The following is a 26,296-nucleotide window of genomic DNA, read 5'->3' on the forward strand; positions in this document are numbered from 1 at the left end:
CTCAGATTTATCATCAAATAGAAGAAAGCTTCTGTTTTGAAAAGAGTACTACTTCCATTTCTTCCTGAGTCAGGTCTTTAAATATTGCCAATTCATCACGAACTTATAGATAAACCCTTAAGACATCAGAAGGAGTCTCTTAAGCTTAAAATAATTTTTAATCCGTCAATCAATGAACACTTCCTGCTTTGCACACACCTCAAAAGTGCCATCCCAAATCACTAAAAAAAAAAAAAAAAAAAAAAGGAAGTTCAAAGACAATAAATACTGGGCTGGCACTCCCCAGTCATCACAAGTCTGGCTTCGCAGTCGACATGAAGGCTCTGCTTGTTCTGGGGCTTCTGCTCCTTTCCGTCACTGTCCAGGGCAAGAAGTATGAAAGCTGCGAGTTGGCCCGAACTATGAAAAAACACGGAATGCATAACTTCAAGGGAATTAGCCTGGCAACCTGTAAGTCTACCCTCCTTCTCACATCCAGAGAGTTAGCCAGGTAGGGCACAGACACCAGGAGAGGAAGAGTAGGAAGAGGGGGCTTTGAAGGAATCGACATTTTCATTTCTTTGCAATTGTCTATTATAGCGGTGAAATAAAGCCACTGGGTCCTTTAGAGTCAGAGATCTCAGATGAAAAACTGAGAGCGTAGAAGGGGAAAATGTTAAACCTTTCTTACTGCAGCAGGACCTGATACACCTACTAGTGCCACGAAGTCTGCCGGGTGCCTCCCGCTCAATGGCACAGGCAGGCTCCGAGGACGGTACGTGGGAGGGCCTGGAGTAGCTCAGTCACGTACTCGGTACTGACTCGAGCCACTGGTTACTATGTGTGAGCTCAGTCACTTACCCGATACTGCCTGGAGCCACTGTTCCTGTGGAACTCGGCTTCTGAAAGCGGCAGTGACACAGTATTTTTTTAATTCCCTGCCATGATATTGCATGTTTAAAAAGTGTGTTGAAACTCTCAATATAGGGGCAGGAAGACCTTATTTCTTTTCAATTGGTGTTTATATAAGCATACCAGAGACTCGGGATTTTATTAATTCTATAATTTTATATAATTAACATCTATTTTTAAAAACGTTATACCATGATTTATTTTAAATGCATCTTTATACTTCTAGATTTAGTCACTAGTCAAATAGAATCCGTTAAATAGAGCGAATGTGGTATACAGTTTGGCCATCTGTGTTGCTCTTTATTAATAAAAGAACATTTTTTTAGGGATGTGTGTGGCCAAGTGGGAGAGTGGTTATAACACAAAAGCTATAAACAACAATCGTAAAGACCAAAGCACTGACTATGGAATATTCCAGATCAACAGCCGCTACTGGTGTAACGATGGCAAAACTCCCAAAGCAGTTAATGCCTGTCGTGTATCCTGCAATGGTAAGAGGAGATGACATCTGAGTGATGTCATGGGCCCCGTCAGTTTATACTTGCAAGAACAGACATTCGAGGCAAATTTTAAAAATCTTACAAAGTGTGCTAGGGACCTAGAAAAAGTTCATCCCACCTTCTACAAAGCCATTATTACCTTCCTCATAATCCCTTAAGTAAGAAGCCAAATAGCCATTAGAGATTGGTGCTCTTTAATGTGAAAAGGCCACTGCAGTGACGTTTCAGCCAATTGCACGTGGCCTTACTGACGCTTTGTCCACAAGGCTACTCTCCCTCCAGCTCACTTCAGGGAGGGCTAGGGAGAGTTTTATTGTTTGATCTTTTCTCATTGTTTCACTTTATATGATAAATATATAGACAATTAAAGACATCAGCATAATAAACAGTCATACCTCGGTCAGGCATGTTTAATAGTTCTTAACATTTTGCCATAGTTGCTTCTTCTATGTATATTACTCCTGAAAGATTTTTAAGTGAATTCAAATCAGAATGACATCTCATTTCTAAATTCTTTAGTTTGCACTCCAAAGAATACATTTCTTACATAGTGGTAATCATACCTAAGGAATGAACTTACGGGTCTGTTTCATTGGGGTGAAACAAACACTTTTTTAAAAGAATTATTTATTTAGGTGCCAGCAGGTAGTGTAGTGGTTAAGGTGCTAGACTCCCATACAGCCAACCGCAGTTCAAGTTCTGGACCTGGTAGCTTAAAACTCACGCTGGACGTGTGTGCATGTGTGCCCAAAATCCCAAGAGGAGATTGGAAGAAAATGGATTGCAGTGTGGCCATCTCCCCTGGACAATGAATTCTCACTTTCTGTCTCTCTCAGTCCCACCAGCAAGCACACGTGCCCTATAGCAAAATTAAAAAAAAAATAAAAGGAAGTAAAAAACCTCTCTCTCTAAAAATATATATATATATTTATTTAATTTTGTCTGTTATTATTATTTTTAAATATGCCATAGGCACATGTAGTCAACAGAGAAAGAGAAGTATAGTGAGAAAGCAAGCCGCCAGGTCTGGGACTCAAACCATAGTCAGCCATGTGGAAGTCCGAACACTTAACCACCATGCCACCTGCTAACCCAACAAATATGCTTTTAACTCATATAAAAGCAGAATTTACATGGAAAAACTTCAGTGCATAAATTGTACCATACATTCTCAAACTTGATTTTGTTAAATGTTTAAATCTTAAACTTCTCTATAGAGAAGATTAATCTTAGAATAGTCTTTTTTAACTCTAGTTAATTTTCCTTGAAAACTACTTTGTAGTATTTTATAATCTGTGATCATTGAATAAAATTAGCACATACAAAAAGAAATGATAGCACTGACAATCTTACTACTCAGAGACTTGTAACCGTGGAAAATTTTAGTGTATGTCCTCCCAGAAAGAATTTCAATCATGAAGATGAATGTAAAGTTATATGATGCACATACGTACCCACATACAAATGTGTAGTCCAGGTGCATTGTCACAAAATATTGTACTATGTGTACCAGTTTGTAATTTGCTTATCATACAAAAGTATCGCCATATTGACCATTGCAAAGTTGTGCTGTTATTATTATTTAATATTGATTTACTTCTTTCAAGAGAGAGAGAAAGATTGGAGAACTAATGAAGTTCCCAGCGGATGTTGAATAACCCCATCCCCCCATACACACACTGTAGCCAGCCAGGACCCCAAGCTTGCCTGTGAGTCCCCGAACACATTCAAGCCAATCTGGAATCCGACCCCAGGCCTGCCCAGATGATTCCTGTATCCCACAGAAGCTTCTACACCTGTGCTACCACTTCTGGACCTAAATCTGTCTATTTTCAAAGGATGGAAAGAATTCCACTCTATGAATATTCCATAATTTATTGATCCTGCTCTTGCTATCAAGCTTTTATTTCCACATTTTCTCATTACAAATCATCATGAACACCTTTTACTCACATGTTTAGATGCATTTCTAATCAGGGGATTAATTTTCAGTTATGGAATTACTGAGTAAAGAATATCCAGACTTTTTGTACAATGTCTAGTATCAAAGCAGGGCTTTGCCTGGTTTTAGTTAGTAATTCCAGAGCTTGCAATGCCTTTCAAAAAAGAGAAAGAGAATGTTTTAGTTCATGCCAAATAGGATACAATGAAAGAAAGTTTTCCTAACACAGATCTATGAACTCTGGGGGGAAATTTCATGGTGTTCTTTCATCAGCCTAAGAGAATAAAGGGGGCCCAATCTAAACGAAAGTGAAATGTATATGAAAGTTCTCTTCATTCCCCACCACTTCTCTTTCAGATATGATGAAAGATGACATCTCTCAAGCCATAGCTTGTGCAAAGAGGGTTGTCAGTGACCCAGCAGGCATTCAAGCATGGTATGTTTAGGTGCTTAAGGGGGAAACTATTATATTTTACCTGCTTTTGATTTGTTCACTATAGAAAACTTGCAAGACCAAAGTATGTTTCCAAAAACAGACATGGACAGCATTTGGCTTGTGCTTATTATCTATATGCTTGAGGGAATTACTTTACTCAAACTGATCGAGAATCTTATCCTTGCTCCTCTATGTATTTTAGGGATTTCTAGAATATTCAAGAGTGCCCACACTCCACGTTCCCCGTCATATATTGAGATTATTTAAGTAACTGGGAGATGCCTTGGCCGTTGCTGCTGTCAGAGCCCAGAACCAGCCTTGTGTTCGGCCCCGGTGCTCTCCTGAGGGCGTTGGGGAGGAAGCGGTACTGTGGTGCTCATCTCCATCTAACAGGCAGAACTCCTGGGCCCAGCTAGAGCCTGTGTTTTATTCTGGATACAGTATTTTGTTTCCCCACAGGACCTGAAGTATGTCTATTACACTGAAGATGTTTTAACGTTTTCACCATGTGTTTTGCCTTTCTCTCCAGGAGGGCATGGAGTAAACACTGTCAGAACCAAGATGTCAATCAGTACATTAAGGGCTGTGGAGTGTAGAGGGCTGGACCGTGTTCCGGTGGTAAATGCGACACTCTTCAAGGGAAGGTTCTAGGTTCGCGTCCACAGATGTCCCGGAATACAGCAGAGATGGGCCAGCCCATGATCTGATGCTGACTGGAGCTGGCAGTGGATTACGAAGTCAGTGACCTGTTGAGGGCACTGTCTCTCTATTTCTATCTCTCTGTGTATCTCTCTCTCAGTTAAGGAAGAAATAAATGGATAGATTTTTTAAAAGTAAAAAGGTTGTGGAGTTTAACTGCAGAGCGTTCCATCTTCAGTTCATTGTCTCATTTTTACATTGAGGAAGGAGTAGTTAAGTGAAAGTGCACACTGCCTCTTCTCATCAGTCGCAGGACAGTATTACAGAAGCAGAGGCAAAATAGGGCCTTTTTTCTAAGCGGCCTAATACACACATCTGACCCTCCTCTGTCCCCTCACCCTGTGTTCTCCTGCTCTCGGCAGGTACCCACAGTCTCCTGTTACATTACACTGAAAGAACAGGAGCAACTTCATGCCACGGTCTCCCCTCCACATCACCAGGGCAGCACTCTCACCTCCCCGGGGCCATTCTTCCTTCCTATCACCGGATGAAGGGCTTCTGCTCCTGCCGAGGGCACAGTCTACCTGCGGCCGTGTTCCCGTCACACTCGCTGCTCAATTTAGACTGAGCGTTTCTGTGTCCTGAGTTTCCCGATCCCTAGTTACCAGGCACTCGGCTTCTTCCTCCCAGTGCTGTGCTAAGACTAACTTTATGGTTATCCTGAAACGAAGCAGTGTCTTGAGCTCACCTGTAATAAATACAAGCCCTCTACTCTATTTTGATGCTATCTGTAATGAAGTATTACAAAATAATGATAGCTGTTTTTGTGCTTTCTTGCCAGGGGAGACAGAGAGAGGGAAAGTGAGAAATCATCTCCCAGGGGAAAGGCCATGCTGCCATCCCGTCTCCTCCATTCTTCCCTCAGGATTTTGGGCACACATGAACATGCAGCAGCAGGATTTTCAAGCCACCAGGTCCAGGACTTGAACCATTCAGTTGGTCATATGGGGTCTAGTCACCTTAACCTCAGGGCCACTGTCTGGCCTGAAGTAATGATAGTTTTAAAAGATGTTTTTTCCAAGTTCACACACCCCTCTTTACATTTTTTTTTTTACCATGAAACCAATTTCCCAAAAAGGGAAATTTTATTGATTACTTTATTCCTTCATGAAAAGACCAACTGTAATCAAATGTGAACATTCAGCTCAAGATTTTGTCGTCTTCATAATAAAAAAGGTGAAGCTTGGAACTGGGATCACTTGACCCTTTCTCTTCTTATCTCCTCCCAGTTCACAGTGCTCACATCTCTTATAGCCAGCATTCTCTTAGATCTGCCAATGGGCTCAACACATTCGAGCCTCAGCACAACTCTGTAGTTTTTTTCCCTTTTTCCAGAAAATAGGCTTAGTCTGTTCACCATAGCCACTCTGCTTCTGTCATAACGCCGCTGTCCCTGAGCACACAGAGAATCCTCGCCCGTTTTGTACTGTGTCACTTTATGAGGTTGGTGCTTGCCACACTTCTTACAGAAGGTGCGGCGGGTTTTAGGGGCGTTCGCCATGCTTACAGGTGTGCTATCTGCACAGAAAGAGAGAAGCTGGAGCCGGAAGTGTATCCACACTCTTCTTTGCAACGCTGAGATTCTCTGATAGAGCAGGAGACGGTAACACCAGCTCTCCCTGCCTCCGTTTCTGCACTGGACAGCGTATGTGCCACTTCAACTGCCCTAAAGTAAATTTCAAATACACTAGAAAATTATTTTAAAGTAGTATTGCCATGTTTTTGAAAATGTCTAGGAATTATCCTCAATATTTATAGTACCATTTTCTAGGAATAATGGTCCCTTAAGTGGCCTAGAATCTCTATGTAAGGTAGACTTGTACAACAATCAGTACATTTCTAGTATTTTAATTTTATTGTATATATTTATTGTGAAACATATCATATGTGCAAATTAAGATGTATATTTACAGCCCAGAGAGTAGTGAGTGCCAATCATTATTCTTGACAGTATGTGATAGTACATTGGGAACCCTTTTTGTCTACCTCTCTGTAAGGATTTCCTTGCATCGTATTTCCCTAAGGTATCATCTCTAATACAGCATCACAATTTCGCTTGCTTGGGAACTTCATACAAATGAAACACTGTGTGAATTTTTTGTGACTTGCTTTTTCCAGTCTGCCTTAGTTACCGATTTCTTCATGTTGCTGTGCATAGCTAAGAAAAAAGGATTGCTTCAAGCTACCCAGTGTTTTATTATATACTGTGAATGTCCTATTAATCTGCCCTATTGGTGGATGTTTGAGTTGCTTCGATATTTTGGTTATTTCAATGAATGTTGCTGTATACATAATTGTAAATGTCAACATGTGTAAAGGAACAAGAGTTTCTCTAGGGGATATATTGATATTTCCTTTACAAAGTAATGCCAAATGGACTTCTGAAACAGTGGCACCAGTTTACCCCTTTCCAGCAGTCCATGTCATTGCACCCTATTTCAGCCATTACTCGTAACTGGTTAATCAGATTAAATATCTTTGGCTATTCTCATAGGTGTAAAATACCACCTATGATTTTTCTTTTCTTTTCGAAAGATTTTTGCCATAGGGCATAGGAGCTTGCTGGAGAGACAGAGAGAGAGAGAGACAGAGATAGAAAGCAAGAAATCACCCGCCCTCTCTGGAGGGATAGTCATGCTGCACCCTTCTCCTCCATTCTCTTCTCAGGATCTTGGGCATGCACGCACACGCACCTGGCATGAGTTTTAAGTTGTTGGGTCTGGGATTCAAATCAAGGTGGACTATGTGGGAGTCCAGCAATATAACCATTACACTATCTGCTGGTCATGCCACCTGTGATTCTCATATGCATTTCTGAAATTACTAACATTGGATTTAATATGTTTATGTACTATCTATGTTTCTTTCATAAAATGTCAGTTCTTAAGTGTTGCCCATTTTTTCTATAGGATTTCTGTCATTCTTATAGAGTTGTAGTATATTATATATGCTCGATGCTGGTCTTTGTCAGTTATGTGTTTAAAGTGTCTTCTATTTCATTGAGACTCTCTTTTTCACTCTTCTAATGATCCGAAATGCCTATTTTAATATAGTCAATTGTATCAATATTTCCCTTTTTAATTGTAGATGTAGAGACCAGCAGATGGCATAATGGTTATGTTACTGGACTCCCATGTTGTCAACTATGGTTCAAGTCCCAGACCTGGTGACTTAAAACTTTTGCCAGGTGTGTGTGTGTATGTGTGCCTGATGCAGAGAGGAGAATGGAAAAGAAGGGATTATGGCATAGCCATCCCACCTGGGGAGTGATTTCTCTCTCTCTCTCTCTCTCTCTCTCTGGTGAGAGTACATGCCCTATAGCAAGCCTCTCTCCAGAAAAAAAATTTAATTGTAGATGTATGTGTTGTTTAAGAAATTCGTCTTCAATCTAGGACATAAAATTATTTCCTCTAAGTCCTGTTTAATAGGACTGCTGTGGTAATTTGCTGTTCAAGTGATGCTAGAATCACAGGGAATATTACAGGTTTTTTTCCACTGGTGACCGACTACATGCCAGGTGCATGCACCCATGATCATGGCTGGTCAAAGGCTAGAAGAGTGGACAATCGGGGTATAAGACCCTGTGTAGGGGCTCGTCTTTCCCTGTTGTCACATTGATGTATGAAGTAAATTTTAAAAATATTTCCTACATAGGACCAGCAGATGGCAGAATAGTTACATCGTTGGTCTTCCACATAGTTGTGGTTTGAGTGCTGGAGATGGCAACTTAAAACTCATGCTGGGCACGTGTGCATGCGTGCCTCAGATCCCGAGAGGAGAATGGAGGAGAAGGGATTGCTGCATGGCCATCCCCCCAGGTTGTGATTTCCCACTTTCTGTCTCTCTCTATCTCTCCAGCAAGTGCACACATGGTATAGCAAAATCTCTCTTTAAAAATATGTATATGTATATATACACACACACACACACATATAATCCTACATTTTTATTTTAAAATACTCTAACTTTTCCTTTCATGTAACTTCTTATTTAACCCATGTAGAATTGATATTTATGTATAGCAGGAGGTAAAGATCCTATTTTCATTCTTTCACTCCAGTGCAGTTTCTACTAATTCCCATGCTATTATAAATCTAGTTTATATATATGTGGTTTCCTGTTTCTTATTGTTCCAGAGTCTTTCTTGTTTATTCTTGCACCAAGTTCACACATTCTCACTTAGAAGTCTTGATATCCAGGGGCCAGCAGGTGGCGTGTGCTGGACTCCCACATGACCGACTGGGGTTCGAGTCCACAGTTGTTCCCATGCTTTCATATCTTACAGTCTTTCAGCTTCTGCCTTAGGGTGCAGACGTTTGCTATGTGTTGAGTTGAGACATACGATGCCTCTCTTTCACAGTCTGAATAACTTCACTTAGTAGTAAATCTTCCTTTAATTCCTTTTATATTGATGCTATAGATCAATCTGAGAGAAACTGTCATATTTACAATATTGATTCTTTCTAGCCATGAACATAACATGGTGTATATCTATTGATTTGAGACTCTCTTAATGTCTTCCAGCAAAGGGGTAAAACTTTCTACCAAGAAGATGCCACACATTTTTTTTCAAAGTATATTTTCTTATTTATTTCATGAGAGAGGTAGATAAAGAGCTAGAGAGACAGAGGTGAAGAGAGAGATATCCACAACAGTCTTCATGCCACAATCCTAGCCCCAGCCTCAGCCAGTCAGGATCATGGTACTTTCCCTGCAACCCAAGTACTTTACAGTAGAGACTTGCAGACATCTCCTTAATCAAGTGATCCACGTAAACATCTCAGTAATTAATGGAACAAATCAAGAATGTGTACCACCTAGAGGATGCAGTGAGAAGAACATCACCTCTGAGGAGGTGGCAGGTTTGAAAAGCAACAACTGCCGGCCAGAGTCTGGTGGGTTTTGGCTGCACCGTGTCTGCTCGCAGCGCTCACCGTCTCCCTGGCCGGCCGAGCTGTAGATTAACAGAAAACTCCCAAGATGGAAACCTTGTCTTTCCCCAGATATAATGTAGCTGAGATTGTGGTTCATATTCGAAACAAGATCATAACAGGAGCTGATGGTAAAAACCTCTCCAAGAATGCTCTTTATCCAAATCCAAAGCCCGAAGTCTTGTACACGACCTACATGAGAGCTTTACAGATAGTGTACGGAATTCGGCTGGAGCACTTTTGCATGACGCCAGTGAACACCGAAGTCATGTGTCCACATATAATGGAAGGCTTCTTACCATACAGCAATGTATTTATTCATCTGGACTCATTTCTGCCCATTTGCCAGGTGAATGACTTTGAGACTGCTGATATTCTATATCCAAAAGCAAAATGGACAAGTCAGTTTTTAAGTGACATCATCAACTTTATTCACTTCGGAGAAGCATGCCGTGAAACATACATGGAATTTCTTTGGCAATATAAATCTTCTTTGGACAAAATGCAGCCGTTGAACACAGCACACCAGGAGGCATTGATGAAATTGGAGAGACTTGACTCTGTTCCAGTGGAAGAGCAAGAAGAGCTGAAGCATCTTTCAGATGATATTCAGGAGCTGCAGCAATCACTGAATCAGGAGTTTCGTCAAAAAACGATAGTGCGGGAACCAGCAGTTAGCGTAATGGCTATGTCGCTGGACTCCCACGTAGTCGACCGCGGTTCGTGTCCCAGACCCGGTGGCTTAAAACTCACGCCAGGCGCATGTGCGTGCGTGCCCAAGATCCCTAGAGGAGAATGGAGGAGAAGGGATTGCGGCGTGACCATCCCCCCTGGGGGGTGATTTCTCGCTTTCTGTCTCTATGTCTTTCTCTGTCTGTCTGGCGAGCGCACGCGCCCTACAGTGAAACCCTCAAAAAAAAAAAAAAACGATAGTGCTGCAAGATGGAAATTCCCAAAAGAAGTCAGATATTTCAGAGAAAACCAAGTGTTTGAATCAACTAAAATTGTTGGTAGTTTCTTTGAAAGAAGTTCAAGAGAATTTGAAAACAAAAATTGTGGATTCTCCAGAGAAGCTGAAGAATTATAAAGAAAAAAATGAAAGAAATAGTCCAGAAGCTTAAAAATTCCAGGCAAGAAGTGATGGAGAAGTATGAAATCTATAGAGATTCAGCTGACTGCCTGCCTTCTTGCCAGCTGGAGGTGCAGTTATAGCAAAAGAAAATACAGGACCTTGCAGATAACAGGGAAAAATTAACAGTGTCTTCAAGGAGAGCCTGAACTTGGAGGACCAAATCGAGAGTGATGAGTCAGAACTGAAGAAATTGAAGACTGAGGAAAATTCATTCAAGAGACTGATGATTGTGAAGAAGGAAAAACTTGCCACAGCACAATTCAAAATAAATAAGAAGCATGAAGATGTGAAGCAATACAAACGCACAGTAATTGAGGATTGCAATAAAGTTCGAGAAAAAAGAGGTGCTGTTTTTGAGCAGGTAACCACAATTAAACAAGAAATCCAGAAAATGAAGTTTGGAATTCGGCAACTAAAAGATCCACTGAAAGGGAGAAATTGAAGTCCCATGAAATATTTTTAAACTTGAAAACAGCTTTGGAGAAGTACCATGAAGGCATTGAAAAGGTGCCAGAGGATTGTGGTGCTGACATAGACGAGAAAACAGCTGAGCTGAAGAGGAGGATGTTCAGAACGGCCACCGGAGGCACAGAGGGACACGTCTTTTTGTAAACAGCTGGCCATCTTTTAACTTTCTGTTTGGAAAGGGACTAGTGAAACTGAAGCTAATGGAAGTATCGGAAGTACCAAATACTGCAGGCTCATTCAGCTTTTAGGTACTCGGATAAGTGGTTATTTTATAAAAGACGCATTTAATGTAGGCTTTTGTTCACTTAAAATTGTGGTAACTTGTGTAGCTATTCATGTCTCCCTTTTGCCCATTTTTGTAAGTAGTGATTGCATTAAAACAAAGTCGCTACCTTTGAAGAAAAAAAAAAAAAAAAGAGCATCACCCCTGTGATATTCCTGCCCAAGAAGCAACATCTAATCTAATCAGCAGGACATCAGAAAAACCTTAGGGCCACTCTACAAAATTGTTCTATGGTCTTCCAAAGTGTCTAGATGTTTTTTGTTTAAAAGAGAAAAAAGAGAAATGAACAAAACTGTTAAGTCATGCATACACAAACACACACACGCACATACTACTGAGGAAATTACCAGAAAGAGAAAAAACTAAAACCACATGACAACCAAAAACAATACATGATTCTGAATTATATCTTTTTGTGAGGAAGGATTTTATTGGGACATTTGATGAAATTGATTGGGATCTGATGATTAGGTGGTAGTAATGTATCGATTAGATTTCCAGATTTGGATGATTGTTTTTGGGAGAATGTCTTTTTAAGAATTCTACAGTTACAGATTCTGGGCCATTGGATATCATGTTGGCAACTTACTCTCAAATGACTCACAACATGTAAAAGACCCTTGCAAAATTTTTTAAAGATTATTTCAATGTTTTGAACAAGAGGGGGAAAACATCTGTGTTCTCTTGGAAGTGTTAAGAGAGGATTTCAAACTGTTTGTTGAAAAGTTATTAATGAAAGTTTCTAAAAGTAAGAAGTGGTTTGCTTTGTCAAATGCTGCTGAGGGATTGAGACAAATGAAAAATGAATAGAAGAGCACTGGTCTCGACACCAAGGAGACATAAGAGAAATTCCGGGGGAGCTGTTTTAGGTGAGTGAGGACGGAAGCCACATTCAAAATGGTTGAAAAGAGATGAGAGGGAAGGGCGAGGAGTCAGTGAGTACATCTCTCTCCAGAAGTGCTGCTGTAATGAGAGCAGAATATGACGTGGTAGTTGGAGGATTACTTGGGGATTGTGGAGGTTTCTTTGGCACGTGAGAGGTTCACAGGTCAGTTTTTACAATGATGGAGAATGTGTAGCGAAGAGGGAGACACTCAGGATCCTGGAGACACATCTGCAGTTGGGTCAACGAGGGATGGGAATGTGACTGCTGGAGAATCTCCCTTGGTGGGAGCTGAAGCCCTTCATCCAGAGATAAGAGGGAAGGCAGGAGGACAGGCTCAGGGAATGTTAAAATTGCTGGGGATGTGGAGGGGAGAACTTCGTATGAAGTTGCTTCTGTTCTTTCAGTGTGCTAGGATACTGGGTTACCTGCTGAGAGCAGAGAATGGAAGATGATGGGCAGAGGAGGCTCAGATGTGTGTAGTAGAGCTTAAAGAAAGAAGAGGAGAATAAAAATAGTGATAGTCAGTTTGGAGAGTGGGAACACCAACACAGAAGGAATGCAGAGAAGTGAGTAAGATGGCCAGGTAGACTTCAAGTTCAGTTGGAGGTTTGTGGTCATGAAATTTAGGTGACATTTGTCAGCATGTGTGTGAATTTTTCTCCAGCAATACCCAGCTGTTTAGGTGCAGGTGAAGACATAGGGGGTCTTAAGAATATCAAGTCAGGTTTTTTGTCATACATAGATTTTTATCCTTCAGGGACACTCTTTGGGTTCAAAGAAAGAAAGACAAGGTATGTATTGCAAAGCCTTTAATGATCATTTTTTTTCAAACATGCACAATTTTATTACCATGTCTCTTTTTATATTATTTCAATACCGGCAAGCTCATCTGCCACCCTTTAGCCCTAATGCATGAATGTATGTTAATAAAAGTAAGGAAAGCAGTAGCTCATCTAATTCTTCCTAGAGTCACTCATCATCCCTAGGATGCGCACACAGGCTCTTTAAGGAGCCGAAGCAGATTGCTATATAAATAAATTGTGAGTCTATTTTTAAAGCTGTATAAATGCAACATTTCTCAGGAAATATTTAAATGAAAAGGCCATACACATTATGAAGACAAAATTCTTAATTTGGACTTCCTCCATTTTTAGCCACTTGGCATTCTGTTCCTTTAAAATGTTATATTGCCTAGTCAAAAGTGGTTATTTTTACTGTTTTCAGAAATGACCAAACACATGAAGGCTTAGGGTGCCTACACAACTGGGATTTTGTCTAACATCAACTTGTTTTAGCTTTTTGTGACATTTTTATCTTTGATTCCTGTTTAATTCCAGATTTCTTTAAAAACCGAATGTATTGGAGATATATTTGACATCCATGGTTTTAGATACAGTTTCGCCTATATTAGTTCTTTTAGCAAATGTGAAAGTCTTATAGCCTTAATATCAAATAATAAACACAAAAATGAATAGTAAGTGTCTCATAAGAATGACCATATTTTGATCCTGTTTCTGCAAAACTGTTACTTGTTTGATGGGTTAATAATGGTAGTATGTGAATTAGCTGAAATATCAATACTACTTCCTTAATGTAAAAAAGAGATAAAGTAAGCTGAAGAAGGGAAAATGACCAGTTACAATCCACAACCCTAATATTTTTTTTAAGTTTATCCATCCACATCTTTCATGAGTGAAAGAGAGAGAACAATAGAGAGACAGCACCCAGCACAGGGCCCCAGCACCATCCAATTCAGGTTGCAGCCATCAGCAGATCATGGGCTCACACACATCTGGAGAACTCAGGAAGGTCTTGGGAGAGAAACCCATTGCTTCCCCTTTGGTGGATCAGTCTCACAGTGCATCGCGTTGACCACTGAGCCCCGTCCAGCCCTCTACAGTTTGCAGCCCTTAAGGTACTGACGGACATCTTTGTTCTGACAATGCTGGCCCCATGCCACCCTGCAGAGAAAGATCAAACACAGTGAAAAGGTTAAAACATCTTCAGAATAATAGACATACTTCAAGTCCTTTGGGGCAAGAAAACATTGGATCCATAAATAAAATACAGGTTCTAGCTGGGCCCAGGAGTTCTGCCTGTTAGATGGAGATGAGCACCACAGTACCGCTTCCTCCCCAACGCCCTCAGGAGAGCACCGGGGCCGAACACAAGGCTGGTTCTGGGCTCTGACAGCAGCAACGGCCAAGGCATCCCCCAGTTACTTAAATAACCTCAATATATGATGGGGAACATGGAGTGTAGAGACTCTTAAATATTCTAGAAATCTCCTGAAATAAATAGAGGAGCAAAGAGTAAGATTCTGACTCCATTGGGGAAGATTGTTTCTTCGGGGACCTAGACAATACATTGTTTAGTATAAGCCCCAAGCATCCATTTGCAGTTCCGAGGAGCATGCTTTGGCCTTTGAAAGTCTTCTCTCACTGTGTATTGAGAGTAGGTAAAGTAATTCCCCCCTAAGTGATTAAAACATACCATGCTTTAATGCCTTGTTCACTGACGATCTTCTTTGCACAAGTTATGGCTTGTGAGATGTCATCTTTCATCAAATCTGAAAGAGAGGTATGAGGGATTTAGGAGACATTCATAGAGGTTTCATTTTAAGTAGATTGGGCCAGTTTTATTCTGTTATGATGAGGAAAGAATACTAAGAAATTATTTTCCCAGAGTTTATATATCTGTGATGGTTAAAGTTTCTTTTCATCACACCCCATTTGGCATAAAATAAAGCATTCTCTTTATCAAAGTTACTGTAAACTACAGAATCAAAATTAACACAATGGGAGATCATTATTGTACTAGACATTGTAAAAATAATGCCTAGCTTTTTGTCTAATAATTTTTATCCATCAATTTTTATTGAAAATTAATCCCCTAATGAAATAAGAAGAAATGCATCGAAAGATGTGAGCACAAAGGTGTTCATGGGAATTTACAAAAGGGAAAAATGGAAACAACTTAGATGGTGAAGAGTATGAATTGGATTAATAAATTATAGAAAATTCATATAATAGACCTTTTGTCCTTTAAAGTAATACAGATTTAGATCCTGCTGCAGTGATGCAAGCAGTAGGGTGTCCCTGTGGGATGCAGGAGCCATATGACGAGGATGGGTGTTCAGATCCCAGATTTATCTGAACACACTGGGGGAACCCACTGGCATCCCGGTGAACCCGATGAGTTAGAGGGCTGGGTGGGGGAGTTCACTGTCTGATGAGACCCTCTGAAGGGTGCCTGTCTCTCTCTCTCTTTTTTTTTCCCTCTCATGAAAGAAGTAAATGGAACTTACATGAACTATCATACAATATATAGTAACAATAATACAGCTTCATGTTGGTTAACATGGAAAAATTTTGTGTGATAAGAAGCAAATTATAAACCAGTGTGTATAGTGTAATTTAATTTTTGTAAAAACACACATTGTTTCATGTTTATATTTGGATACACACGTACATAATATAACTTCATATTCATCCACAGGCTTGTTCTACCTTCTAGAAGACTATATTTCAAAAGCTACCAATGGTTAGTAATTTTAGGGGAGCTATATTTCTTTATTTGTATTTTCTAATTTTATTCAAGACCATGGATTATACAACAATACAAAATATATTTAAACTAAATGAGCTGCATTAATAATGAATAATCTAAGATTTCTTTTTCTAATTGAGAATTTTAACATTTATAAATTTAACGATGTCAAGTTTGCTATACTTCGCAATATTTGGTGCACTAAAGATTCTACATGTTGTGTCTATTTACATAAGTTCAAAAACATTTATTTTGGGCCAGCCAGGGACGTGGTTGTTAAGGCAGCTGGATCCCATGTCTGACTGCACGGTTTGAGTCCTAGACCTAGCGACTTGAAAAAAAAAAAAACAACCATATTTGTTTCATTACAAATGAACATGACCATAAGTTAATATGTTAAGGTATGATAATATTATATGGGGAATGTATATTTTGACGTTGCAAACTAAAGATTTACAAATGAGATGTCATCCTCTGTCTAATTCACTTAAAATCTTTTAGGAACAAAAACACATACACAGAACAAGTAATTATGGGAAAACATTAAGAACTGTTAAATGTTCATGGGAGACATATCATTGTTCATTGAAGTCATGTCTCCAATCTTTTACATATTAAGAACATTTTATAATCCCAAGGAAAACAACGACAAAGGGCCCACACAACTGAATTTTCCCTAAAGCTTCCCAAACCTTCCCAAAGTAAGCTGGAGGGATGGCATTGTTCTGGACAAAGCATCAATCAGGCCGTGTGCAATAAATTAATGCACCATTGCATGTACTTTATTACATTAAAGACCTTTATGATACCAGCTATTTGATTTACGACTTCGGAAATTATGAGGAGGATCATAATGACTTTCTAGAAGTTGAAATAAAGTTTTCCTAGGCTCCTGCATAAATCTTCTTTTATTTACTTATTTTCCTTTTGCCTTGAATCTCTGTTCTTGTAAGTATAACTGGAGAGGGACCACAGGCCTGTGCCATCACTCAGTGTTGCCTCCTCTTACCTTTGCAGGATACATGGCAGGCGTTAACTGCATTGGGAGTTTTGCCGTCGTCACACCAGTAGTGGCTATTGATCTGGAACAGTCCGTAATCGGTGCTTTTATCGTTAGGATTGTAGTTTGTAGCTTTGGTGTTATAATCACTCTCCCATTTGGCCACACACATCCCTAAAAAGAAGTTGGTTTTATTAATAAATAGCAACACTGCATGACTAAACCGCACACCAAAATCAGTTCTATTTAGTTCATTGCATTTAACTACAGATTTACTTTATAAGTATAAAGAGGAATTTAAAACATAAAATATTCAAACATTTTGATGTTAAAGAGGCCAATAAAATCCTTTCATAAAGCAAATCCAATTTTAATACTTACAGAATAAGATAATATATACATAAAACTAGTAAAACAGCTGTTAATTGTATAAAATTATGTAATTATCAAAATGCTGAGTCTCAGGGATGCCTTTATAAACAGTGAATGAAAAGTAAGTTCTTGCTGCCCTTCTACTGAGAGCTCAACACACTTTTGAAACATCTCATGCCATGGCAGGGAATTAAAAAAATACTGGGTCAATGCAGGCTCGCAGAACCCAAGTTCCACAGGAAGAGTGGCTCAAGTCAGTACCAAGCACATGACTGAGATATTTCCAGGCCCTCCCATTTACCGTCCACCGACCCTGCCTGTGCCATTGAGTGGGAGGAACTTGGCAGACTTCGTGGCACTAGAAGGGTGTCACAGGTCCTGCTTTTAGTTAGAAACATTTAGTATTTTCTCCTCCTATGCTCTCAGTTTTTCTCCTGGGGTCTCTGATTCTAAAGGATGCATTGTATTTCACCATTGTGGTAGACAAATCGCAAAGAAATGAAAATGTTGATTCCCTCAAAGCCCCTCTTCTAACTCTTCCTCTCCAGGTGTCTGTGCCCTACCTGACTAACTACTTGGATGTGAAGGAACGTAGACTTACAGGTCGCCAGGCTGATTCCCTTGAAGCCATCCAGTCCATGTTTTTTCATAGTTTTAGCAAATTCGCATCTTTTATTCTTCTCTCCCTGGACAGTGACAGAAAGGAGCAGAAGCCCCAGGACAAGGAGAGCCTTCATGTCAACTGGGAAACTGAACTGCCAATGACTGGGGTGAGCCGGCCCCAGTATTTAAGGTCTTCTAACTTCCTTCCTCTAGTGATCTGGGGAAAGCACCTATGAGGTGTGTGGAAAGCACCTACTGTTGATTGATCCACTGACTTAAAAAACAATTATCTTTTGCTGGAAGAGACATTCTGATGTCTAAGAGTTAACCTATAAGACAGTGATGAAATAACGATATTTAAAGACCTGACTCAGAAAGAATTGGGAAGTATCATTGCTTATGTGACAAGAACCTTCTTCTACTGATGATGAATTTGAGCAACTATGAAAAATAAAAATCAATGTTTACTTTGTACAGCTTAAACTGAGCTGTGATTTTTTTTATGTGTCTTTTTTTGTTTTGCAAGGGGGAGAGGTTTTTGCTATAGGACGCATGCACTCGCCAGAAAGAGAGACAGAGAGACAGAAAGAGAGAAATTGCCCCCATACCACAATCCCTCCTCCTCCATTCTCCTCTTGGGATCTTGGGCACACACGCACACACACCTAGGGTAAGTTTAAGCCACCAGGTCTGGGACTCAAACCATAGTCAACTACATGGGAGTTCAGCAACATAGCCATTTTGCCATCTGCTGGTCCCAAGGTGTGATTTTTTTTTCACTAACAATCATTTTTATAATTATTTTGTTGCATTCACTAATCGGTAGTCATCATTCTCACTTAAAATTATATTATATACACTTTTGCACAAAATAGACATGACACATGTGTCTGTAGTCTTAGTTCATGATGCCAACTATTCAGTCAGCTTCCTACTCTAGATCTTTTTTGCACATTTTTAATCTACCATTGTACACATTTTATTACTGTAAACCAATGTGTGACTGCTATAAATAAGGCTCATATGAACAACTTTCTTAACTCGTTTTCCGTAACTCCTTTGCCTCCCATTTTTATGCTATAATTTAAAAGGTCATTTTAAAGTAATAGGACTTTTCAAATCAAATCTACCCAAACACAAATATTCAACTAAGTACAACCTTTAAAAAATAATCATCTCAAGAGGCTGTGCACATTTTCAAACACTGTGCTATTAGAACTCAAAAAGTACTGTGCATCTGGATCTGTCTTTTCCTCTTATTTTTTTGGAGAGGTTTTTGCTATAGAATGAGTGCGCTCACCAGAAAGACAGAGAGAGACAGAAAGCGAGAAATCACCCCCTGGGAGGATGGCCATACCACAATCCCTTCTCCTCCATTCTCCTCTTGGGATCTTGGGTACGCACGCACACGCACCCAATGTGAGTTTGGGACTTGAACCATGGTTGACTACATGGGAGTCTAGTGACACAGCCATTATACCAACTTCTGGTCCTTGGACCTGTCTTTTCTGATAGACACTGATCTACCAAAATTTAATGGCTTTGGGCCAGTTGGTTGCATGGTGGTTAAGGTGACTGGATCCCACATGGCCAACTGTAGTTCGTTTAGTTTGAGTCCTAGACCCAGTGGTGTGAAAAACACACTGGGTGCATGTGCATGCCAACCCAAAATCCCAAAAGGAAAAATGGAGGAAAGACATTGTGATGTGATCATTCCCCAAGGAAAGCATTTTCTCTATCAAGTGCATTTACCCTCTAGCAAATTAAAAAAAAAAAAAAAGTGTCATCACTTTGAAGTTACTCATATAGTATGTTATATTTCATTTGTTTCATCCCTTCCCATCCCATTCCATTCCATACTCCATTTCATTCCATTGTATCCATTCCATTGCATGCATCCCATTGGATGCATTCCATTGCATCCATTCCATCCCATTCATCTATTTCATCCTTCCTCATTCCATTAATTCCATTCCATTCTGTTTTATTTTCCTAGACACAGTGTCTCACTACATTGTCCAGACTGGCCTCAATCCCTCTGCCTCAGCCTGCCTAGTAGCTGGGAGTACAGGCCCACATCCCCACATCTGGCTCGATCTTTAGTTTTCATCAATGGCAGCTTCTCTCCTTGGCTTCTAAAGGTTACCAGCTTTGACTCTAATGACTGTGGACTCAGAAAAAGGAAAAAAAGAAAAACCTAATTTTCAAGATTTTAAGGCCTAATATTGATTCTTTAATAATACACAATAAGGCGAATTTTCAGGACTTAAGCAGAGAAAGACAAGTTTAAAAAGTTGGTCTTTGGGCTCTTTATTTTTTTAGAGAATTTTTGCTACAGGGTGCATGTATTAGCCAGAGAAACAGAAAGTAAACTCCCTGCCCCCCCCCCAGCACCCTGGGGGATGGCCATGTCAAATCCCTTCTTTTCCATTCTCTTGGGATTTGGGGCATGCACATACACATATTCAGTGTTAGTTTCAAGATGCCAGATCCAAGACTTGAACCATTGTCGACCACATGGGAGTCCAATACCTTAACCACTGTGCTACCTCCTGGCCCAAGTCTTTGAACCTCTTAATATTCTTCCTATGTCAATGCTAAGCAATGTCCAGTTGTTTTGTATGCTGGTTTCAGATATCTGATTATGAAATTATTTTTTTCTGTATTGCCAGAGGGCCCATTCACTTGCCAAAGGGAGAGTGAAAGAGAGAAAAAGAGAGAGAAAGCATCCCACAATGGGGCCTGGTCACATCATAATTCAATCTCCTTTATTTCTCCATCCTGTCTGAATTTGGGGCTCAAATGTACATGTGTTTGGGGGGACCAGCAGTTAGTGTAATGGCTGTGTCGCTGGACTCCCATGTAGTCGACTGCGGTTCGCGTCCCAGACCCAGTGGCTTAAAACTCACGCCGGGCACGTGTGTGTGCATGCCCAAGATCCCGAGAGGAGAAGGGAGGAGAAGGAATTGCAGCGTGGTCATTCCCCCTGGGGGGGGTGACTTCTCTCTTTCTGTCTCTCTGTCTCTCTGTCTGTCTGGCAAATGGACGTGCCCTGTAGCAAAAACCTCTACAAAAAAAAGAGTATGTGAAATTGTGTTTGGCATTTTTAGTCACTAGAGCGGGGGGGCCAGCAGGTAGCATGATGGTTAAGGATGCTGAACTCCCCACATGGTCTACTATGGTTCGCTTTCTCACTTTCCCTCCTTCTCTCTCTCTCTCTCCCTCTCTCTCTCTCGCTTTCTCACTCTGTCCCTCTCTGGTCAAATTTAAATAAATAAATAAATAAATGTTAAATAAATAATTCTTTTTTAAAAAAAAGAATCCTACTATTAGAAAAAAAAATTCACTAGAGCTGGAATTCAACCCATAATTAGCTATGTGGACACACTATGCTCAGAGTTTAAGCATTGTGCTAGAGGGTCAGCCCTGATGCAATTAATTTTGTTTTTCAAATGTTTGAAGAATTATGGACGTTATTATCTTGGAGTATATATATTTTATAATAATGTGTGTGTGTGTATATATATATATATGTGTGTACATATATATATATATATATACACACATATACATTTTTTAGGATTTTGCCATAGGGCGCATACACTCATAGGAGAGAGACAGAGAAAGATAGTGAGAGGAAAAGCGATAAATCCCCAAGAACTCTTATATGTATCCTACATATCATGATGGAATCAGAAAGGATTAGGTGAGCTATTGCTGTTCTTTTCTTGTGTGTGTGCGCACGCTGACTGGAGAGACAGAAAGCGACAAATCAACCCTGCCTCCCCACCCCAGGGAGGATGGTCACACTATAATCCCTTCTTTTCCATTCTCCTCTCAGGATCTTGGGCACGCATACACACATGCCCAGTATGTGCTTTCAGCTGCCCAGGTCCGAGACTTGAAACATGATTGACTACGTGGGAGTCCAGCAATGCAGTCTGCTGGTCCCTTGTAGTTCTTTAATTTACTTTTTTCTTAGTTTTTGCTACAGGGTATTTCCAATTGTCAAAGAGAAACAGAGAAATGAGAGAGGGAAAATGAGAAATCCTCCCCCTCCCAGGGGAGGATGGCCATGCCACAGTCCTTTCTCCTCCATTCTCATCTCAGGATTTTGGGTGCACCCACCCACACACACCCAGCATGATTTTTAAGCTACTAGATCCAGGACTCGAACTGCACAGCCAGTTTTGTAGGACCCAGCACCTTAACTTCCATGCCACCTGCTGTCCCACTGTTCTTCAATCATAAGAAAATAGATTCCTCCCTCCTGTCACTGGATAAAGGGCTCCTATTCCTGTAACTGGTAGTCTTTACCTAAGTTACAATCTTCCCTCTCACTGCTCGAACTTAGGTCCAGTCTTTCCTTCGTCCTGAGTTTTTCCCTCTTTGCTGAATCTCATCCATCATTGCACAAACTATCTGAATACTCTCCTATTATCAAAGAACATGTAATAGTCCCTACATAATTCTCCAACTACCACTTCATTCTCTGCTCCCTTTACAGCAAAACTTTTGGGAAAAGGTACGCTCACTGATTTCACATACTCACCTCCCATCTCTTTTCAATTAATTCTGATCTGGCTTCCATCCTTATTCAGCTAAAACCACTCTCCGGTGGATCCTTGGTGTCAATTCCTATCTGTTCTTTGTTCATCTGTCTTGATCTTTCAGAAGCATTTGACAGAGTGAACCTCTTCATACTTCTAGAAAGTTTTTCTCTTTCAGCTTCTTATTTACTCCCTATCTCATAGATTTTCTTTCTAGTCCTTCTTCCTGACGCTTGCTCTGCTGTTTTTTGGGGGGTTTTTTGTTTTTTTAATAAATTTTTTATTTTTTTCATTTTATTTTCTTCCATACATTCAATCACATTATTATTTGTCTTACAAAATGGATATTTAAACAGACTAACATTTCTCCCTACTACTGTTGATAAAACTATGAAATATCTTCAACAGATAATACCACACCTCTTTGTGCCATTAATGCTTTGCCTCCCTGTCCCTCCCCCAAATGTCCTTCCTCAGAACCTCCTCTTTCACACACACTATATCTGGTATTTACATCTATATACTGCGTTTCTATATCCTTTAGACAATTAGTTTCAGTCATAGATTGCAGACACTCAGTATATATTAAGTGGGGGCATACAATGCCTTTCCTTCATAGCATGGCTTGCTTCACTCAGCAGTAAGTCTTCCGTATTCATTCACTTCCTTTCAAAAAGGATTAATTAGTGGCGTACTCTCAAAAGTGAATGCAGCTCTTTTAGAACTATAGTATGTATATGAATGTTGAATGGTTCACAAAACTAGAAAGGTAAAAGAATGAACTTTCAAGATATTATCATGAATTTATAAATAACAAAGGAAATGTACAGGGCCAGCAGGTGGCGTGGTGGTTAAGGTGGCTGGATGCCACATAGCCAACTGTGCTGCTGGAGTCCAAGACTGTGGCTTGAAAACCAGCAGGGCATGTGTGCATAGGTACCCAAAATCCCAAGAGGAAAATGGAGAAGGGACTGTGGTAAGACCATCATCCAGGGGGTGCTTTCTCATATGTCTCTGTCTCCAGTGAGCACAGGAGAACTATGACATGGGCATGTGTGTCCATGATCTAGGGTTGGCTGAAGGCTGGGGAGGATCACAGCATCAAAACCCTTTTATGGAGGAACCAGCAGATGGCATAATGGTTACATAGCTTGACTCTCACATAGTCAACTGTGGTTTGTGTCTCAGACCCAGTGACTTAAAACTCACACAGGTTCCTGTGTGTGCATGCCCAAAGTCCCAAGAGGAAAATGGAGAAGAGATTGTGGCACAGTCATCCCTCCAGAGATGATTTCTTGTTTTCTGTCTTACTATTTCTCTGGCAAGTACATGCACCCTATAGCAAAAATAAATCTCTTTAAAAAAACAAACAAACAAACAAAAGAAACACCTTTCATGGGAACTCGTTTTTTCTTTATTTCTGTCTCTCTTCCCTAAAAAAGCAATACACTTTTTCTTTTTTGAGTGAGAGGTTTTTTGCTACAGAGCAGGAGCACTCACCAGAGAAAGACAGAAAGCTAGAAATCGCCCCCCAAGGAGGATGGCCATGCTGTAATCCCTTCTCCTGGAATTCTGGGCACACTTGCATATGCACCTGGTGTGAGGTTGAAGCCAGGTCCAAACCGTGGTGGACTACCAGAGTCCAGTGACATAACCATTGCGCCACCTACTGGTCCCAAACTTTAAGTTGCTAAATGGAATCACTATATGTTATAGTCTATATGGCTTTCTGTTCTTTTAGCTCAGTACTAATACTTTCATAATTACTTTCATATTTTTAAATAATTAGGCTTATATTACTCCTAATTGATTTCTATTTTAGGATATCAGGAGTTCCCACTATGGAAGGTAAAGATTAAGCTCTATCTCCTGTATCTCCATTATGCCAATTACATGACACCCTTTTCCAAATCTTATCCTTCCAAATATAATTTTTGGTTGTCAATACTCAGCATTTATGTAGCCACAAAGACAATTACCTTCTTTTCTTGTACAAGATTTTGTTTTCCCTAGAGCTAATATCTGCATGACTCTCATGTATGTATCATATCTGTCATTAGTTCAACTCCTAAACTCTGGGTTTAATATTTAAATCCCTTCTGGTGGCTTCAGACTTAGCTGAGATTTTGTCAGTTCCAATCTTCTGAAGCAGTATCTCCCAAACATTCCAGGTGCAATCTAACTTAGACAGGTTGTTGTCAATGTCTGCACAGAGCTGTCATTTTGGGTCCTATTATTTTCTACTTATTGTGCTCCCTGCATTTCATCATTTCTTCTTCTTGGTTTATTCTCTTATCTTAGTGGATGGTATCTTCAGGATCTTCCTGAGAAGGTCTTCGAGAGAGGTACTTTTTTTCAACTGAACTTTAGCATGTCTGAACTTTTTCTTTTTCTTTTTTTTTAGGAGAGGTTTTCGCTATAGGGCGCGTGCGCTCCAGAGAGACAGAGATATATAAAGTGAGAAATCACCCGCCCAGGGGGGATGGCCACGCGGCAATCTCTCCTCCTCCATTCTCCTCTCGGGATCTTGGGCACACACACACACACACACACGTGCCCGGTGTGAGTTTAAGCCACCAGGTCTGGGACGCGAGCCGCGGTCGACTAAGTGGGAGTCCAGCGACATAGCCATTCACACAATTGGTTCATAGTTCACCAGGTACTGAGGAGTAAATAGGTGGAATTTTCCTCCGGATTTTTTGAAGGTCTTGCTTAATTGCACTCTAAAGCCCTAAATCGCGGTCCAACACTCTGAAGCCACTCTGTTCCAGTCTTCACAATCTGGAAGTGTGCGGGGCCTTCCATCTATCCCCAATGTTCTGCAAGCTCACCAGGACACACCTTGACGTGGATCTCTTTTCATCTTCGTGCTAGAGGCTTGGTGGATTATTCGTTGCTAAAATCCCTATCGTTAGGTGCTGGGACACTTTACAGAATTATCTCCGCTTCTTTTCTTTCAATCCTTCCGAATTGCACTGGTCCTCTGACGCCGAGGCCGCGGCGAGGCGCGTGCGCAGTGCCCCGGCATGCGTGCGCACACCAGCCCGTCGCGCCTGCGCACGGCGTCGCGGTCGCCCCGCCCGCTCTTCTCTCTTCTCCCGCGCGGCTGAATGGCCTTTGGGGACGCCGCCCACGTGGAGGAGTTGGCGGTCACTCAACGCCTCGGGCCGGGGTGACTCGCACTCCTTCGACCGGAAACCCTCCGCCTGGGCCCACGCGGGAGGAGCGGGGCCTCTGAGGGCAGCGGCGACCCCGCCGGCCCTGGTCCCTTTCCCTGGCGGCGTGTGGCTTGAAAACCAGCAGGGCATGTGTGCATAGGTACCCAAAATCCCAAGAGGAAAATGGAGAAGGGACTGTGGTAAGACCATCATCCAGGGGGTGCTTTCTCATATGTCTCTGTCTCCAGTGAGCACAGGAGAACTATGACATGGGCATGTGTGTCCATGATCTAGGGTTGGCTGAAGGCTGGGGAGGATCACAGCATCAAAACCCTTTTATGGAGGAACCAGCAGATGGCATAATGGTTACATAGCTTGACTCTCACATAGTCAACTGTGGTTTGTGTCTCAGACCCAGTGACTTAAAACTCACACAGGTTCCTGTGTGTGCATGCCCAAAGTCCCAAGAGGAAAATGGAGAAGAGATTGTGGCACAGTCATCCCTCCAGAGATGATTTCTTGTTTTCTGTCTTACTATTTCTCTGGCAAGTACATGCACCCTATAGCAAAAATAAATCTCTTTAAAAAAACAAACAAACAAACAAAAGAAACACCTTTCATGGGAACTCGTTTTTTCTTTATTTCTGTCTCTCTTCCCTAAAAAAGCAATACACTTTTTCTTTTTTGAGTGAGAGGTTTTTTGCTACAGAGCAGGAGCACTCACCAGAGAAAGACAGAAAGCTAGAAATCGCCCCCCAAGGAGGATGGCCATGCTGTAATCCCTTCTCCTGGAATTCTGGGCACACTTGCATATGCACCTGGTGTGAGGTTGAAGCCAGGTCCAAACCGTGGTGGACTACCAGAGTCCAGTGACATAACCATTGCGCCACCTACTG

General features: G+C 40.9%; 2 protein-coding genes and 1 pseudogene across 3 annotated transcripts; 2 read left to right on the top strand and 1 right to left on the bottom strand.

Annotated features, from left to right (window-relative positions):
* Positions 1–314: 314 nt before the first annotated feature.
* Positions 315–4,371, top strand: LOC102502341 (lysozyme C). The gene is made up of 4 exons (XM_006146163.1): positions 315–450; positions 1,218–1,382; positions 3,691–3,769; positions 4,299–4,371. The coding sequence occupies exons 1-4, from the start codon at positions 315–317 to the stop codon at positions 4,363–4,365; spliced, it is 447 nt and encodes a 148-aa protein (XP_006146225.1). The 3' UTR covers positions 4,366–4,371.
* Positions 4,372–9,448: 5,077 nt separating this feature from the next.
* LOC102483457 (kinetochore protein Nuf2-like) lies at positions 9,449–11,143 on the top strand (annotated as a pseudogene).
* Positions 11,144–12,979: 1,836 nt separating this feature from the next.
* On the bottom strand, positions 12,980–24,680 carry LOC102502768 (lysozyme C). Of its 2 annotated transcripts, none has more exons than XM_006146165.3 (4): positions 24,222–24,680; positions 16,727–16,891; positions 14,662–14,737; positions 12,980–14,129 (listed from the first exon to the last, which is right to left on the bottom strand). In XM_006146165.3, exons 1-4 carry the CDS (start codon positions 24,277–24,279, stop codon positions 14,063–14,065), a joined length of 366 nt encoding a protein of 121 aa, XP_006146227.1. In that variant the 5' UTR covers positions 24,280–24,680; the 3' UTR covers positions 12,980–14,062. The 2 variants fall into 2 exon arrangements, with proteins under 2 accessions (XP_006146227.1, XP_006146226.1); XM_006146164.3 differs by lacking the exon at positions 24,222–24,680 and adding an exon at positions 17,691–17,839.
* Positions 24,681–26,296: the final 1,616 nt, after the last annotated feature.

Source organism: Tupaia chinensis, unplaced genomic scaffold (assembly GCF_000334495.1).
Source record: "Tupaia chinensis unplaced genomic scaffold, TupChi_1.0 Scaffold000168_1, whole genome shotgun sequence".
Taxonomy (NCBI): Eukaryota; Metazoa; Chordata; class Mammalia; order Scandentia; family Tupaiidae; genus Tupaia; species Tupaia belangeri.